Below are 15,878 nucleotides of genomic sequence, written 5' to 3'. Positions count from 1 at the left end.
TCCCAACATGGCAGTACTTCCAAGTGGCCACAAAGACCTGAGTTCACTTTCTGCCTGAAGCTCCTACCCCACAAACACATTAGAATCCGAGAAGAAAACCAGTAAAATTAAACTGCTGTGAAAAGATGCTGATTTAAGCAAAATCCATAACTCCTTTGGAAGTCAGAATGATTCTTCACTGTCACTTTAGCTAACAAGATCCCCACCTCTCCTGATCAGTACCTTAGCATCGTTTATGAACTGAAATTTTCATTCACTTTTCTTCAATAACTATGACTTTATAGCCTACTTTTACTAGGAATCTGGGAGTTATAAAACATCTATCTACACCTAAAAGAGCAAGCATTGCTTCCAGAACATTCATCAACTAGAGAGAGAAAGAGAGAGAGAGAGAGAGAGAGAGAGAGAGAGAGAGAGAGAGAGAGAGAGAGAATGACAAATCTAAGCACTCTCCCATAGACTTATTTATGTGAGATAAGGAGAGGTGGGCCATTCTGTTCATTAAAGGACAGAACTTTTTTTTAAAATATTTGTTCACATCCCTGTGAAATAACATAGTATGAGGGAAACGGCTGGAGCGCTGGACTTTGTCCATTGTGAGCTTGAATCTTGAGCATTAATTAAGGCCTTGGGCTTCTGCTCCCCCATCTGTCAAATGGGAGTCATATTATCATCTGTGAGCAAAGAGGACAGTTATCATTAACCACAGGGAAATGGTGACAGCAATATAATTGAAATGCATTTATACAAAATACTATATCTAACCCATGATTTGGAGAGAGAGAGAAAGAACAATGAATGGGAACAAGTTACAACAAACCTATTTGGATGCTTCTAAAAGGTTCTAAGAGCCTAGAGAGATAGAACTTGATCTGCAAGGATCCATGTGGAGAAGCCTGGTGTGATTGTGTGTACTTGTAATACAGTGCTGGGGAGGTGAAGCCAGGTGGATCCTTGGGGCTTGCTGGCCAGCTGAACTAGCTAATTCGATGAGTTCCAGGCCAATGAAAGATGCTGTCCTCAAAAATCAAAGTGGATGCTTCCTGAATAATGATACCTGAGATTGAATTCTGATCTACACACCACCACCACCACCACCCCCACACAAGCACACACACACACACACACACACACACACACACACACACACACACACGCACACACAGAGGCTCAAAGTGGTTAAAAAATGGAGACATATGAGCAGGAGCATTAGAATTAGATGATGTTCATTCATTTGTTCTTGGTTGAGTTGCTCACCATCTAAGTGAAGTATTTCATTTCCTGCATCTCAGTTTCCTCTCCTGCAAATGACACAGCACCCTGCCCTCCGCCTGCCTTTTTTATCTCTCTGAACTGTTAGTGGATTGATATAAGAATGAAACGCCTTTTGTAAAGCTGATAGTGCAGGCTGACTGCAGGTGGGCTTAACATGGACAATGTTATCCCAGGCAGCGAAGCCCACCCAGGTCCAAACACCTGGGGTTGGGAGTGTTAATCTTCATGTACAGCTTGGATGACAGTGTTTATGCAGAGAAGGCTGAAGCAAAGCAGGGCATGAGGCACGTGATGAGAGAGCAACGCTTCCATATGTCTTTAAAGGTGTGCATTGTGCCCGCTTAGGAAACGATCTTGCACGCACAACTAGAAGAAGGTGAGACACAGTTCTGGAGATTTTATTGCAAACAATGAAAAGTATCCATAGAGGTGTGGAGGGAAGGAGCAAGCAGTGGAGGCAGGGGATTTGGAGTTTGGAGTCTAGAGTTTACCATGGGGTTTCCACTTCTCGTTATTAGACCTAATATTTCAAGGTTTAGCATGTGCAGGAGAATAATGTGCCACTGACCACAGTCTAAAACCTCCAAATATTATTTGCAAAGTGTCTAGGCTCCTCTGTCTCAGGCCTGTCTGGTGCTTTGAGAGAGAAATCAGGCTCTTTTCCTTGTGTGCAAAGGGCCAGCAGTCTCCACGGAAGATTGCTGTTTTTAGAACTGATGATAAATGTGTGTGAGGAATCCCATTAAGCTGGGAATTCCTTTGAAATTCGCATTTCTCTTTCTCTCAGTTGTCCATAGATAGATTTTGGCCACATTTGGGTATGAAAGCTCTTCAGCCTGACTCCCCCTTGAGAGTCATGTTCTTTTTTGAAAGGAGCTTTTTTAAAAAGTGAAGGCTGTTTTTTCACTCAGAATAAGAATATTCTCCAGCAGTGAGGGTATTGAAGTAACAGGATCCATATGTTGAGGCCGACAGCTAATGCTGAGCATATGGGCCAGTGCACTTGGCAGACAGAAGTATGCCTCTGCTTTTAGACAATGCCCTGGAAACTCCACCAAAGGAATATTGCTCAGGTGAGTCATGGTGGAGGCACAGCTCCTGGACTTCAAAGTACCATCCATTCCATGAAGTGTGAGCCACCAAAAGCAATGAAAGAGGTTCTGGTTGTCCTTCAAATTCATAGCTCTGGCCTGTAGCCTTCTCTATTAAAGCCCCAAGCTATCAGAATAGCAGAGGGGCTTAACCCTGGGCTTTCTATACTCCCTAAGAAATGGCCATGCTAAGCATACCCAGATGTTTTCTAACATTCAGTGGGAACATCTTTCCTCATCACAAAGATCATACTGCCAAGTGAGCAAGAACTTACCTGAGAGCCAGGAGGCCTGGGCTCCACAACATGGGCCTGTAACTCTAAATGACTGTAAGGAAACAACACTTCATGGCTCCTCCCTGTCTGGAAAGTGAAGAGGCAGGTCAGGGTGACCTCTGAGACCCCTTCCAGATGTCCCAGTATGGAATTGAGCAGCACCTATGTCCACTAGAGAGGTTGAGGAAAGCAACCCCAGCTGGTTGCCTCTGGACCAGTGGACTTGGCCCTGGCCACTCTCATGTCCCAGTGCAGCTGTTTGTGCCGAAGGCTGTGTACAGAAAGGTGGAGGTTGGGGAGGACAAGGTCTTGGGTAAGAATTAAGCCTTGACCCCCAGACTGGTTGGCAACAGCAAAGTGGAGGTGATATCACTCCCTAGATTATTTCACTATTTCCTCCAGTCCAGCATTTGAATGTGCCCAATCCCAGCCTCTCATCATAGAGGAGAGCTCAGCCCCCTCCCCTCCTTGACCCTGTACCCTTTTCCTTACCCCTTTCCTCCTTCCATTTTTTTTTCTCTCCATGCTGGCTCCACTTCACCCCTTTCCCCCTAAAGCCTCTGCTGAATTTCTCAGGACCTGCCTTGTCTGTCAGTGGGATGGTTAGGAAAGCTTTCCCCCCGACTACTCTGCTCCCCCCCCCCAACCCTGTGCATTCCCTTTCCAGCCCCAGGCAGGCCCTTTGATCCCTGTATTCTGCTGAGCACAACTGTGGTCTCTTGTCTCATGAGCCCATACTCAGAGCTGCTGCACCAACCCTGCCTGCAAGCTGGTCACCATGGCAACGTGCTTTCCCTCCATTATACTGTGAACAGAAAATGGCTGTTGGAAGGAAGAGCTCAGAGTCTCTATGACCCAGCCTGTTTGTTGTTGTTGTTGTTGTTGTTTTTTTTTGGGGGGGGTAAGTTGGTGGGGGGGGTTCTTGCTTCGTAATGGCTCTGAGGCACTCTCTCGATAGAACCCAATGTGTACTAGCCTTCCCTTTTCAGATTTACTTAAAGAGAGCAGAGGCAAAAGGAAGTTGATTTCAAATGAATAAAGCATTCCGTTTTCCTATGCTAAAACTGAGTTTTCATGAACAGTTGTTATCTGCTCTAAGGAGATAAACGAGGCGCAGAGTGAAGCGGGCATTGGTGAGATCCAGTGTTATGTATTTTTTCTTATCAGTGCCATGGGGAGACTGAGTGTATGGATATTCAAATAGAAATTCAAGAAAAGTAGCCAAGAGATGCAAAGACTTCCACAAAACGCACTGTGGGATTTCAGGCCCACAGCAGACTGACTGGCGTGCTGATATTATTTCTAGCTCTGGGGATGTGCGTGATGGTTTTATGTTGTTGCAGGGTAAGGTGGACTCTCATCAGCATCCCTGATGATTCACAGTGATCAAGCATGGTAGCATAGGCAAGCTATCCCTACACATAGTTCTGGGGTGACAAACTGACTGCTCTTAACAGCCTAGAGACACTGCAGACTGACACCCAAAAGGAACTGGCTAGCTGGCTCTTTCTGTAAATACAAAGCATACTTGTTTAGTCAGTCCCCCAGGGGACCCCTTGCACTCTGACAGCAGACAGCAGTGCCATGTAGGAGTGGTCTGTGCTGCATCTACTTCTGGCTACAGTGTGAAGTCACTTTGATAGTCCCAAGTTCTCAGAAGCCAAATAAACCTTGTAGCCTTTTTTAAGCTAAGTTTGAAAAAAAAATCCATTTTTGAATGAAAGCTCTGGAGTTTGATATCAAAATTTTAAAGGTGTGTTTGATCTCAACTTTTTCTTTTTCTTTTCCAGTTTCCCTGCAAGTGGATATTGTTCCCAGCCAAGGAGAAATCAGCGTTGGAGAGTCCAAATTCTTCCTGTGTCAAGGCAAGTGTCCCGGGTCCCATCACATCCCAAAGCTTGCCTCCAAAACCTATTGCTCAAGAGTGGAAGCTGGGAGTGCTAGGCCTAGAATTGTGACCACTGCTCTCCTCTTGGTGAGCAGTATAACCACTGAGACCATTCTCAGAGACTTTCTCCTCATAGTGACGTGCTATCTATATTTCTGCTTGACACTGGAGCATCTCAAAGGGGTTTGTAGGAAAACCAGCACATACCCTAGAGGGTGAATCATCTCAGGTCTTATATCTTATCTACAGGCACAGTTCTGGAATGCAGCATGAACTTAGAAAGAATGTCTCCATAGATCAGGTTAAGGTTCATTTCTTAGAATAACCTCAAAAATCCAAGGTTTTGACAGTGCATTGAATATGAGTAGCACTGGTTGTGAAGACACCTTTCTTGGTTTTCCACGACTGTTCCAAATACCCAACATGTTCTGTCCATCACCATCACACATGTATACAACTCTGGGATATGTGAGAACTGCTATTCTTATTGCTTCCTTAGGAAGTAGATCCCTGATAATAATCGGGAACTATCCAGTGGAGGAAAGGATATGGAATTAGGCTTCAAGGCAGTTGTAGATGCCATGCCGGGGATTTGGAAATGTAGCAGAAACAGGAATGAACTGAACTAGGGGTGAGCTGTGGCATTTAACAAGCAGCTTTGGGCAGAAAGGAGCTTGAACTGCCACCAGGATTTGCATCCGATCAGAGGGCTGTGGCCGATGGAAACATTTGCTCCAGCTCTGCTGTCATTACAGCAGTTTCAATGATCTGAAGATAGAGCTTTAGTGCCCACAGCACATCTTACAAATTGTGATATTTATTGAAAGCATGATGGGCCCCAAAAGGAAGACTGCATTTCTCTGCCAAGCATCTGCACAGAGCTAGGCGGGGCAGGCTGGTACCTCCATACAGGTAGTAGGACAAAGAAGACGCATTGGCTTGGAGATCCCTTCACCTTGACCCAGCCTTGCTTCTAGGCAGCTGAGCAATAGTCATGCCCCTCACAGGTGCCCAGAGAGAGAGAAAAGAATTGCTGATGTTCTTTCTCCTCAGAGCATGGAAGGGAAGCATTTTGACTGTGGCAACAGACATCAGGATGTCACTCATAAAATTGCCACAGTCAAAATGGCTAGAATCTTAACTCTTGGACTATCTTCAACTCAGAAGATGACCAGTCTCCACCCTTTACATCCTGATCAATTGGTTCAGGCCAACTACGTCCTGGAACTCAGGGCTCAGATAAGCTAACCCCCTTTATTTCCCATCCCATAATACACATTCATCCCTAGCTTAGTGCGTGGGACACAGTGGGTTTACAGCAAATACTGTCCCTCTCCAAGGGCAGGACCACTAAAAAAAAAAAAAAAAATTACAGGCACGGGTAGCTGATGAATTCTTTCAACTCTAAGAGACGTTATTATATAATTAAACAGACTCAGAGCAGAGCTACAAAATGTTTCATGTTAGAGATTCCTTCCCAACCTTTGCCACCAGGAATTCTTACTAGGTAGCCACTGACACTCTGGAAGGGCTTAATCTTCTCCTTTTCTGTGCTCTGAAAATAATCTCTTCCTCCTTAGTGGCAGGAGAAGCCAAAGATAAGGACATCTCCTGGTTCTCCCCCAACGGGGAAAAGCTGAGCCCAAACCAGCAGCGGATCTCGGTGGTATGGAATGATGATGACTCCTCTACACTCACCATCTACAATGCCAATATCGACGATGCCGGCATTTACAAGTGTGTGGTCACTGGCGAGGATGGCACCCAGTCCGAGGCCACGGTCAACGTGAAGATCTTCCGTAAGAGCCTCATATGTACTCTCCACTCCCACCTTTCTTAGAAAGATACCTGGCTGGGTAGCAAAAGCAGAGAGAGGGCAACAGGAGGACCAGTAAGGGCCTGGGAGTTCGTTTTCTGTCTCTGAGTTGCTAAGAGTTCTGGTACACTCTCAAATGGTCCATGGTCAGTCCATGGTTTCCACCAGTCTCATGAGTCTACATTCCCACTGTCCTTCATTCTCTACAAACAACACAGTTCCTAGAGGGCTATCATGGATTCTTCCGTGACTTCTATGCGACAATGATAGACAAATGGTTCAGATTTTCTCTTCTTATCCACTACCTTTGCTGGTGATACAGTCCAATGACCTAGTGAGATGGAGTATTATATGTGAATACTTGATGCTGCTCAGAAAAAGTAGTTCCCATTGCCACTGAAAGCTGGCTTAACAGTGACATCTCATTGCCTTCTTACCATGCATAGTGTTGGCTCAAGTCAGGATAGGTGACAGCTAGTAGGTAGGTGTTGATTATCATAGCATTTATTGCCATTCAATGGGCCCTCATTCTTCAGAATTCTCTCTGCTGCAAGGAATTTGGGGTGGGGTCTGAGTGGAAGACCAAAAAAATAACCAATGACCTTCACTGTCCTTGTAGGATAGATGTGCCACTCATCACTGTACCTGTGTGCATCGTCACTACAGCAGGGAGCCCGTTCCCCTCTACAGACCCCTCTTAAAGCTAGCTGCTCTGCCTCTGTCAAAGACCCAGTGCTGAGCTGAACAGGAGCCCCTCCTCCACCACTGCATAATGGGTGGATACTGGGCTGGGATGGAAATCTAGGCAGCACAGTTCTAGTGAGAAGGTGTGGTTTCCTCACCCTGCTCCTCCTGCTGTTTTTCAGAGAAGCTCATGTTCAAGAACGCACCAACCCCACAGGAGTTCAAGGAAGGAGAAGATGCGGTGATTGTGTGTGATGTGGTCAGCTCTCTGCCCCCAACCATCATCTGGAAGCACAAAGGCCGAGACGTTATCCTGAAAAAAGATGGTAAGACCTGAGTTTCCATGAGTCATCGGGTACCCTAAATTTCCACCCCTACCCAGCCCCTGAGGCATTCCATCTAAATACAGATTCAGGGTCCCAGAACCCACATGCAATTTCTGGGTCCCAAACAGATGTATACCAGTAACTGGTGTGTTTGGGCATCTAGTTGTCTCTCCAAAGTAAAAGACACATCCCTAGTAGACTTGACCTCATATGTATTTCAGAGCCAGCAGTGACTTTTCTCATTTCAGCCTAAAACCCAACCCTGAAGATAAGAAAAAGGATGTGATAACCAGGTTGTGTCATGTGTCTGTAATCCCAGCATGCAGAAACTGATATGGAGAATGACTGCATGCTTGAGGCTAGCCTGGGCTACACAGTGAATGCCAGGCCAGAATGGACTACACTGTAAAACTCTGTCTCATAAAGAACAAAACACAGAACCAATGAAAGGCAAGAGCAAGAGGCTCAGTTGCTTGCTTGGATGACTGTGGAGTTCTCCGGCTGACCTTGATTGATCCTGCCTCTTGTCTCTTCCAGTCCGATTCATAGTCCTGTCCAACAACTACCTGCAGATCCGGGGCATCAAGAAGACAGATGAGGGCACTTACCGCTGTGAGGGCAGAATCCTGGCCCGGGGGGAGATCAACTTCAAGGACATTCAGGTCATTGTGAATGGTGAGGAGATCTGTCCTTCCTGTTCTCTCCATCACTACAACTAAGGTTCGCCAGTGACCTTCTCTCCCAGGTCCTCTTGGGTGTAGACCTGTTCTGACTCATTTCTGCATCTCAGCAGAATTTCCCCCCACTATCAGAACCTCTGAGAGGGGGACATTCTCGCATTAACACACTAGTTTTTGGTGTCTCCCCCCAATTGTAGATATTAAATGCCCTTCATTGTCTTGCGGGACTTCAAACTAATAAATCCCTCTTCATCCCCAGTGTCCTTGATGTTACCATCATTAGGAAGTTAGTCCCCTTGGTTTGATGGGCAGAGAAAATATTGCAATCAATTCAGATCTCAGAATAGTCAACATTATGGTCCGTGGGCTTATTAATCTTAATTTGCAGTGTCAAATAAACACACCCGTAGCATCGATCTGACATTTGCAAGATGTTTACAGGAAATTATAATGTCAGTACTAAGAAAATAAGTAAATCGCATTTGAATTGTTTTGGTTATTGATATGTGTTTTCTTGCCAAACTCTCCCCCTCTCATTCCTTCAGTGGAAACACTTTGTGCACAAGGGTGTTTATGACAGTTGCAGAGAAATGCCACTCTGCTGAGCTGGTGTCTTTTGGAAGCATACCAACCTGAAAACCACCAGGAACTGCATTTTCTAACTTTTGCCAGTATGGAGAGCCTCCTTTTAACATGGAGTCCCACCAGCCCTTGTAGTTATGTAGCATATATTGATTAAGAAAAAACACCATAGCAAATAGCCACTGTAAATCAAATACCACATGAACATGAGTTAAGAGGTAATATAGCAGCTGGACTCTTAAAACCAATAATGCACGTTTGTGGGCAAATTTTTGTTTGGTTTACATCAATTATTTAGAATGCCATTGAGTTTAGATCACTTACACTAATGCTGTGGCTATCCAGGTCTCTTACCCCCCAGGTGGTGACTAGGTGACTTGTTGGCCCCCAAATGCCTCTTCTCAGGGTCATCAGGTACTTTTAAGTTGTGTACAACTACCCCTGACATGCTTCTTTCCTTCAGTACCGCCCACTGTCCAGGCCAGACAGAGCATCGTGAATGCCACTGCTAACCTGGGCCAGTCCGTCACCCTGGTGTGCGATGCTGATGGGTTCCCAGAGCCTACCATGAGCTGGACAAAGTAAGAAACTGGCTTGTGCCTTGTGTCATGGGTGAGAGGAGAAGGGAACCCATAGAAGCCATTGTCTGTGGGTTTTTCAGTGGCATGAATATGGGCTTCCTAAAATATCAGGGTGAGGAATGGTTCTTTTCTGGGACGTTCTCTTGCTCTGTGTCTTTGATTATTGTTTCATTTTCAGTCTTGTGGGGGCAGGTCCAGAGGGTGTGGTGGAGCTGATTCCTTGAATCCTTTATGAGAGATATTGACAGTCTTTGCACAGGCTCCCAAGACTGGGGAGAAGCATAAAAAGCATGTAGCAGTAAATGCTGCTCAAAGGTCTTCTCCCTCTATGTAGACTGAAGCTGTCCCATCAGCACAGTCTGCAGCCTGTGGAAACTGATTGGGCAGAAACCTCTTAGCTCCATGCTCAGAGTCATCACCCTTTGCATTTCTGAACTGTATAGGGATGGGGAACCCATTGAAACCGAGGAGGAAGATGATGAGAAGCACATCTTCAATGATGACAGTTCTGAGCTGACTATCAGGAACGTGGACAAAAATGACGAGGCTGAGTATGTCTGCATTGCTGAGAACAAGGCTGGCGAGCAGGATGCGTCCATCCACCTCAAGGTCTTCGGTACGTGCAGCGCAGTGTGGGTCAGGGTCACTGTTCAGCCACACTTCCTCCTACTCTGCACACTCTAGCCATCAGAAAAGGCATGCCCACACTACTGCGGCAGGCATCCAAAAGGTGACCATTTGCTGCCTGCTCTGACACCTAAGCCCTAGTCCAGGAAACCATTGAATAACACACAGCCTTCTAGCTGGTGTCCTTGCTCCCCACCTTGGTGCCCCTCAATCTCTTCTACTCATGGTAACCAGAGGACCTCCATGCCAATCCTCTTTTCAAGATCCCTGTTGCTGCTGAAGTAAACTCCACACTAATCTCATGGCCCAGTATACCCTAACTTGTATTCTAGCCCCAGCTTTTCCTCCGTCTGCTCCATAGAGAAAGCTCTCCAACTACACCAGCCTCCTTTCTGTCTCTGCCTCACACCAAGCTAATTCCCTAACTTCAGGACATTGCTTTTGAGGCTATTCTGCTTGGAGTATCGTTGCCTAAGACAGACCTGCTCTGAGCGGCCTTCTTGTTATCATCAGGCAGACCTCAGCTCAGGCATGTTTTCCTGAATCCTTCCCTCACCTCATCTCTGCTGTTGCCTCTCCCCATCCAAGCTATCACCCTCCTGACCACCCTCAGGTCTCACTGTATCTTCTCCACTCACCTAACAAGTCCTGAACCAATCCTCTTGACATGTTTCTCTCCAGTCTCCATTAGCATTCAAAGTGTATTGGGAGCATGCTGGCTGTTTTATACATTGCTTTATCCCTGGTTCTCAAAACAGCTCCAGACTCACGATACCTTAGTAAATAGCAGTCCTTGACAGGTTGCCTCACCGTTTTCCCCCTCCTTTACTGGCCTGTGTGCCACTGTGTGTCATAGGAAGTCACAGAAAAAGCTTTCATCTCTCCATCTGCTTTGTTCTTATAAATTCGGCAACTTCCAGGCATTTCAGAATTGAAATGCGTTTTTGGCCTGCTTGTGGGAAAAAAAAAAAAAGGATTTGTTGCAAAGAAGGTCTCTGCTTCTCTGTCTAAAAAGCACAGATAAAATGCTGTACGGTAGACCGTGCTGGGGAACACCAGGCCAGAGAGGCCTCTCTGGTGCCTGTCCCTCCCATGGAGTTAAAATGTACACCTAGGAGCCAGTATTGGGACCTGCTTGCTTAGTTTGATGAAGAGATCTGTCTGTAAACATGCTGTTGAAAATCAGATGCTTTTATGCAGATGGCCCTGGTCATCACAGATGAGTCTTCTCTGTGTATTGATGACAACTGGGTCTACAAATAGGTAATGAAAAGGAACACAAAACGTCATGAAAAAAACATGCTTAGGTGTGTGCACACGTGTTTGCATATGTGTGTATGTGCAGCTGCACATAGATGTCCATGAGGATGGAACCAAAGGTCAACCTTGGGTGTCATTCCTCAGGTGCTGTCCACCTTTTGGGGAGATGGGGGTCTCATTAAGCTACTGCTTACTAAGTTAGCGAGGCTAGCTACCAGCAAGTTCCGGGGATCTGTCTGTCTTCATCTCCCCAAGGGCTGCAATTACAAATATGGCTGACTGTGCCAGGGTTTCTTTTATGTGGGTCTGAGGATCAGACTAAGATCCTCACCTTTGCAAAGCAGATACTTTACTGGCTGAGCTGTCTTCCCAGCCCATAAAAAAAATCATTCTTAATGTTGTTTTCTCTCTACTTCAGATTAATCTACCCCTCCAATCGTTCTGTTTTCTAGATTATAGAGAAGGGCAGGTGCATTTGTTAATTTATCCCTTCATTTAAGAAATATTGAGCACCTTTGCAGCTAGATAGAGTGGCTAGAGAGATAAGTGAAATTGGACTGTGAGAAACACAAAGATAGAGATAGACATATAAACATACAAAAGAGGATAGATAGTGTCAATCAGCACTATCCACTTGAGTGTTTACTGTGAGTCCGGTCATTGCCAAGTTTAAAATATAGTATCATGGAGTCTGTTCTCATCAGTAGATTCACAGGCACGTGGAGATGTCCAACACTGACATTTGAAATGACAGCCCCCTATAATGTCTCCATAGCAACAGCATGGTGGTGTTTTATAGGAAAGATTTCCTATCCTGTGTGGCATCAGTTAGTCATCAAAATGATGCACTACTTCATTTCGAATGGTGGGACAAGTGCCTCAGGCATTGTTTGGAAAGCACATGCTGAGCTGCTGGGGACAGGGACTCTGCCTGGCTGGCTTACACACATGCCTCCAGCGCCTAGGACAGTTGGCAGGAGCAGTTGAATAACTGAAAGAATAGCCATTAGTTCATGCGACTGATGCATGACCCATGTCATAGGGAGATGATCCTGGGATAAAGTTATCCTCTCTTGTTTCTGGGGAACCATTAAAGTAATAATAATAATAATAATAATAATAGTATCCAATACAGAAGTAGCATTTGTTCCATGACCTGCCAAATAACCACAAATTAGCCTTTGCAATCCTCACCACAGCCCTCTGAGGTAGACTCAATTATTGTTCCTATTTTACAAATGACACACAGAGTTCAGGTGCTCCTCATAAGGAACCATGATTCAAAGCAAAACAATGGCTTCTTGGTTCACACCCTGGGAAAGCAGTGATGGCTACATCTCCATGCAGTCAGTAGGCACCTATGCTAACTGCGTGCATAAGAAATGGAAGAAATGGATAGGAATATGAGAGACTGTGTGTTGTCCCTTGACCACAAAGCTGCTCATAGGTTCTCTAGATGCTTTCCACTTGCAAGTCCTTTTTACTGAGAAATTTTTAAACAGCCTTATTTTAAAACTGTGGTTTGGGTATACATATACTTTTCCACTTATTAAAAACCGAAAGCACATTTGCATACCAATGAGATGGGCATGCTTGTTTATTTAATAAAGAATTAAATCTTGGCTGAATATTTGATATTACAGAACATGGAATGTCTTCAGTGTTCTTCAGTGTTGCTTGATGTTTTTGTTTATAATCATCAAGGCTGAGAACACCACTTTGCATAAATACACAGTACAAAATGGCAGGAATTTGTTTAGGACCATTTCAGAAATTGTTGGAAATGCTGTCTCCAATTCCAAGCCAAAACTCATTGAATAATTTTTCTGTGAAACTCAAGTCAGCAACTCAAACAGCAATTTTTAAAATCGAGCATTCTATCCAAATCAAGCAATACTATCCAAAGATACACTAATTTGATACTTACATGCTGAGGAATGATGGTAGGAAAATATTTGAAGTCATTGTTTTCCATAATTAAGCCATTATGCTTCTGTAAGAGCAGAAAACTTTGCATGTGTAGTAAAAACACTACAATTCATAACATACAATAGTCTTGAAGCTGAGCCTGAGGCTTTGCAGCCAGTGCTTGTTGGTATTGTGTGATGGGAGGGCATGTACATGCTGAGCATTCAGAACCAAGACTGCAGTGAAGCCACACAATGCAACATGGGCAAACACTGCCAGAAGCAACTTAGATTCACTGTGCATTTGATTTTGAATTAATTTCTGGTCTTTTCCTGTCCAGAAACATTTTACTATTGCCAAATTTTATTATAACTTCTGCTTTGCAATTGTGTAATTTCATAGGGTCATAACCCAGCATTTAAGAAGCTGCTCTGTGGAACCTACTCAACTCTATCATGGATGACTGAGAACAGCTCTTGTTCCTCTTCCAGCCCCTTTTGGTGGCAATGATTGACTCAGGCAGGAAGGACAGGTAGCAAATGAGGAGTCTTGTGGGGCCATGGGAGAATGAACAAAATGGATAAGGCCAGGGGAAGTGGCAAGGAAAAGAGAAATTAGGATGGAGAAACAGGCAAGGCGGGATGTGTTTCCCCGGTCTTCATCCTAAATGAACACAATCATGCCTACATCCCTACACCCCTGAGCATCTGCATCTGCACACACACCACCACCATTTCTTTCCCAAGACTGTTAGAGTGTTCTCTAGACAGCACAGTGGGGCAAGCAGAGAGAGGTAGCTGAGCTCTTAGACAAGTCAGCAAGGAAATCATGGATCTGTAACAACTGTGTCGAATCCAGAATCAGCATCCTCCACAATGCTGCAAGGAGAGCTCCTTCAGCTCTCTTGAACTCCTATCTCTCTCCTTCTGCCTCTTAATCCCTCTTTCCCTCCTCCTTCTCTTGGTCTTCTTCATTGGTTGAAGCAACTAGCATGAGATCAAAGAGCCTGATGAAAAGGGACCAGCTGGTTAGAGCATCTTTCTTTGCTCTTAATCCTTTCCCTTCTAGATTGCTGCCATGGGTGATCCCTGAGGTAGATTGAGAAGGTTTGCTCTGCAGTAGCAAAGCTTAATGGTGTTGAAGGGGAAAGAGAACTACACCTTGGGTAGCAAAGAAGAGATCAAACCTCTGATGGCTTCAGAAAGGGTAGCACAGTATGTAAAGATTATGACTAAAGCAGAAACTGTTGTCATTGTAACTGAATGACACCCTATGATAGAGACCTGCTCTACTGTGTGTTGCCTTAGTTATCAGCCAAGGGCTCCTTTCCTTAAGTAGCTTTATTCTACGTTGGCTGTGAGGTTCCATCATTGTTCTCTGTGGGTCCTTCTGAAAAGCTATTTTTTGCCTCTGCTAGTGATCTGCTAATTATTTATGCCTATGCTAATGATTTTGATGTCTCCTGATGCCATGAGCTGATGCATGTTCAGTGGTAGCAGAAGCCTTGGTTACCTATCTCCTGTAACTAAAGCAGAACTTATGGGTGATAGCAAGAGACCACCTGGGACTGAAGGAGAAAATCTCAGGGCTCTCCTTGGACTGGACTCCCAGAAACTGCGGGCACAGGAGTGGGCATGGCTGTTGCTGAGTAGCAAAGTGCAGAGCAGTGGACTAGTATTCACAGGATAGTGAGAAGGGTGCTTTGAATGAGAAATGTTCCCCCATGGTCTCAGGCATTTGGACACTTGGTCCCAGTTGTTGGCACTGTTTTGGGGAAGTTTAGAAAGTATGGCTCTGCTGTCAGAAGTAAGTCACTGGGGGCAGGATTTAAGTGTATATCTCCTTACCATGCTTCCAGTTGGCTCTCTCTGCTTAGTTTAAAGATGTTTAAAGAGCTCAGCTTCTTGCTCCTGTTGCTCTGCCTAATGCTGACTGCTATGAGCTCACCATGAGGGACTCTATCCCTCTGGAAGTGTAAGCCAAAACCCACTCTTTCTTCTATAAATTGTCTTGGTCATGGTGTTTTATCACAGCCACCAAAAAGTAGCTTATACAAGGAGAGATGCAACCGTTGGAGGCACTAAGTCTCAGGGAGGCAGAGAGACAGCAGAAGAATGTTGTAAACTCTAGGAGCTCGTGCAGAACTCAAGCTGGAGCGAGGACCATGGGAAGATGAAACTTAGAGAGATCCCTCTTGGTGCTAGCACACAGAGGGAGGGAATCTTTTACAAGCAGAAGACACTCTGCATATGTCCCTGGTTGCCCAATAGTGTTTTCTGTCTCCATGAAATTATTTATAACATCCTTATTGTGTTTATTTTCTGTGGCTTAGATAGAATCCTCAGACCAAAACTTAAAGGAGAAAAGGGCTTATTTTGACTAACAGCTCCAAAGTTGATACAGTCCACCATGATTGGGAAGGCATGACATCAGAAGCCACGAGGCCAGTCTGGCAATCAGGAAGTAGAAGGATCAAATTTCATCCACACACAGGAAGTAGACAGGAAACAGGAAATGAGGTCAGGCTATAAAATCTCTGCCCCCAGTGATGTACTTCCTCCAGCAGAGCTCTACCTCTGAAAACTGCCATAACCTTCACAAACAGCGCCACCAGCAGGGGCCAAGTGTTCAAACATAAGAGTCTCTGGAGACATTTCATTAACCTCAACACCTGTGATGCTCTGCCTTCCTCTGGCAGCTGATAGAATCATAGATATCACCTGACCCTTCCTCTGTTACCCTTTCTCTGACAAGACAAAATGCTAAGGGCCAGAAGGTCCAAAACACTATCTAAATCTCAGACTCTTACAATGAAGTTTCCAGAAATTTGGCCATTGTATACCCAGCTAGCTCCAGCCCCCAAGTCACTGTTTAGAGAATCTGTG

General features: G+C 45.0%; 1 protein-coding gene across 17 annotated transcripts in view; it reads left to right on the top strand.

The window, feature by feature from the left end:
• Positions 1-15,878, top strand: part of Ncam1 (neural cell adhesion molecule 1) — a 302,606-nt gene that overhangs the window by 233,134 nt on the left and 53,594 nt on the right. For all 17 annotated transcript variants that reach the window (XM_052759947.1, XM_052759951.1, XM_052759946.1 and 14 more), the window contains exons 2-7: positions 4,432-4,506; positions 6,110-6,328; positions 7,212-7,355; positions 7,893-8,030; positions 9,081-9,198; positions 9,642-9,814. In XM_052759947.1, the coding sequence (XP_052615907.1) occupies positions 4,432-4,506; positions 6,110-6,328; positions 7,212-7,355; positions 7,893-8,030; positions 9,081-9,198; positions 9,642-9,814 (867 nt within the window). The remainder of the gene's footprint in view (positions 1-4,431; positions 4,507-6,109; positions 6,329-7,211; positions 7,356-7,892; positions 8,031-9,080; positions 9,199-9,641; positions 9,815-15,878) is intronic.

Source organism: Peromyscus californicus, unplaced genomic scaffold (genome assembly GCF_007827085.1).
Source record: "Peromyscus californicus insignis strain IS unplaced genomic scaffold, ASM782708v3 Scaffold_11__1_contigs__length_118956290, whole genome shotgun sequence".
NCBI classification, from domain to species: domain Eukaryota; kingdom Metazoa; phylum Chordata; class Mammalia; order Rodentia; family Cricetidae; genus Peromyscus; species Peromyscus californicus.
The sequence above is the reverse complement of the archived record's forward strand: the minus strand, read 5'-3'. Positions and strand labels throughout refer to the sequence as shown.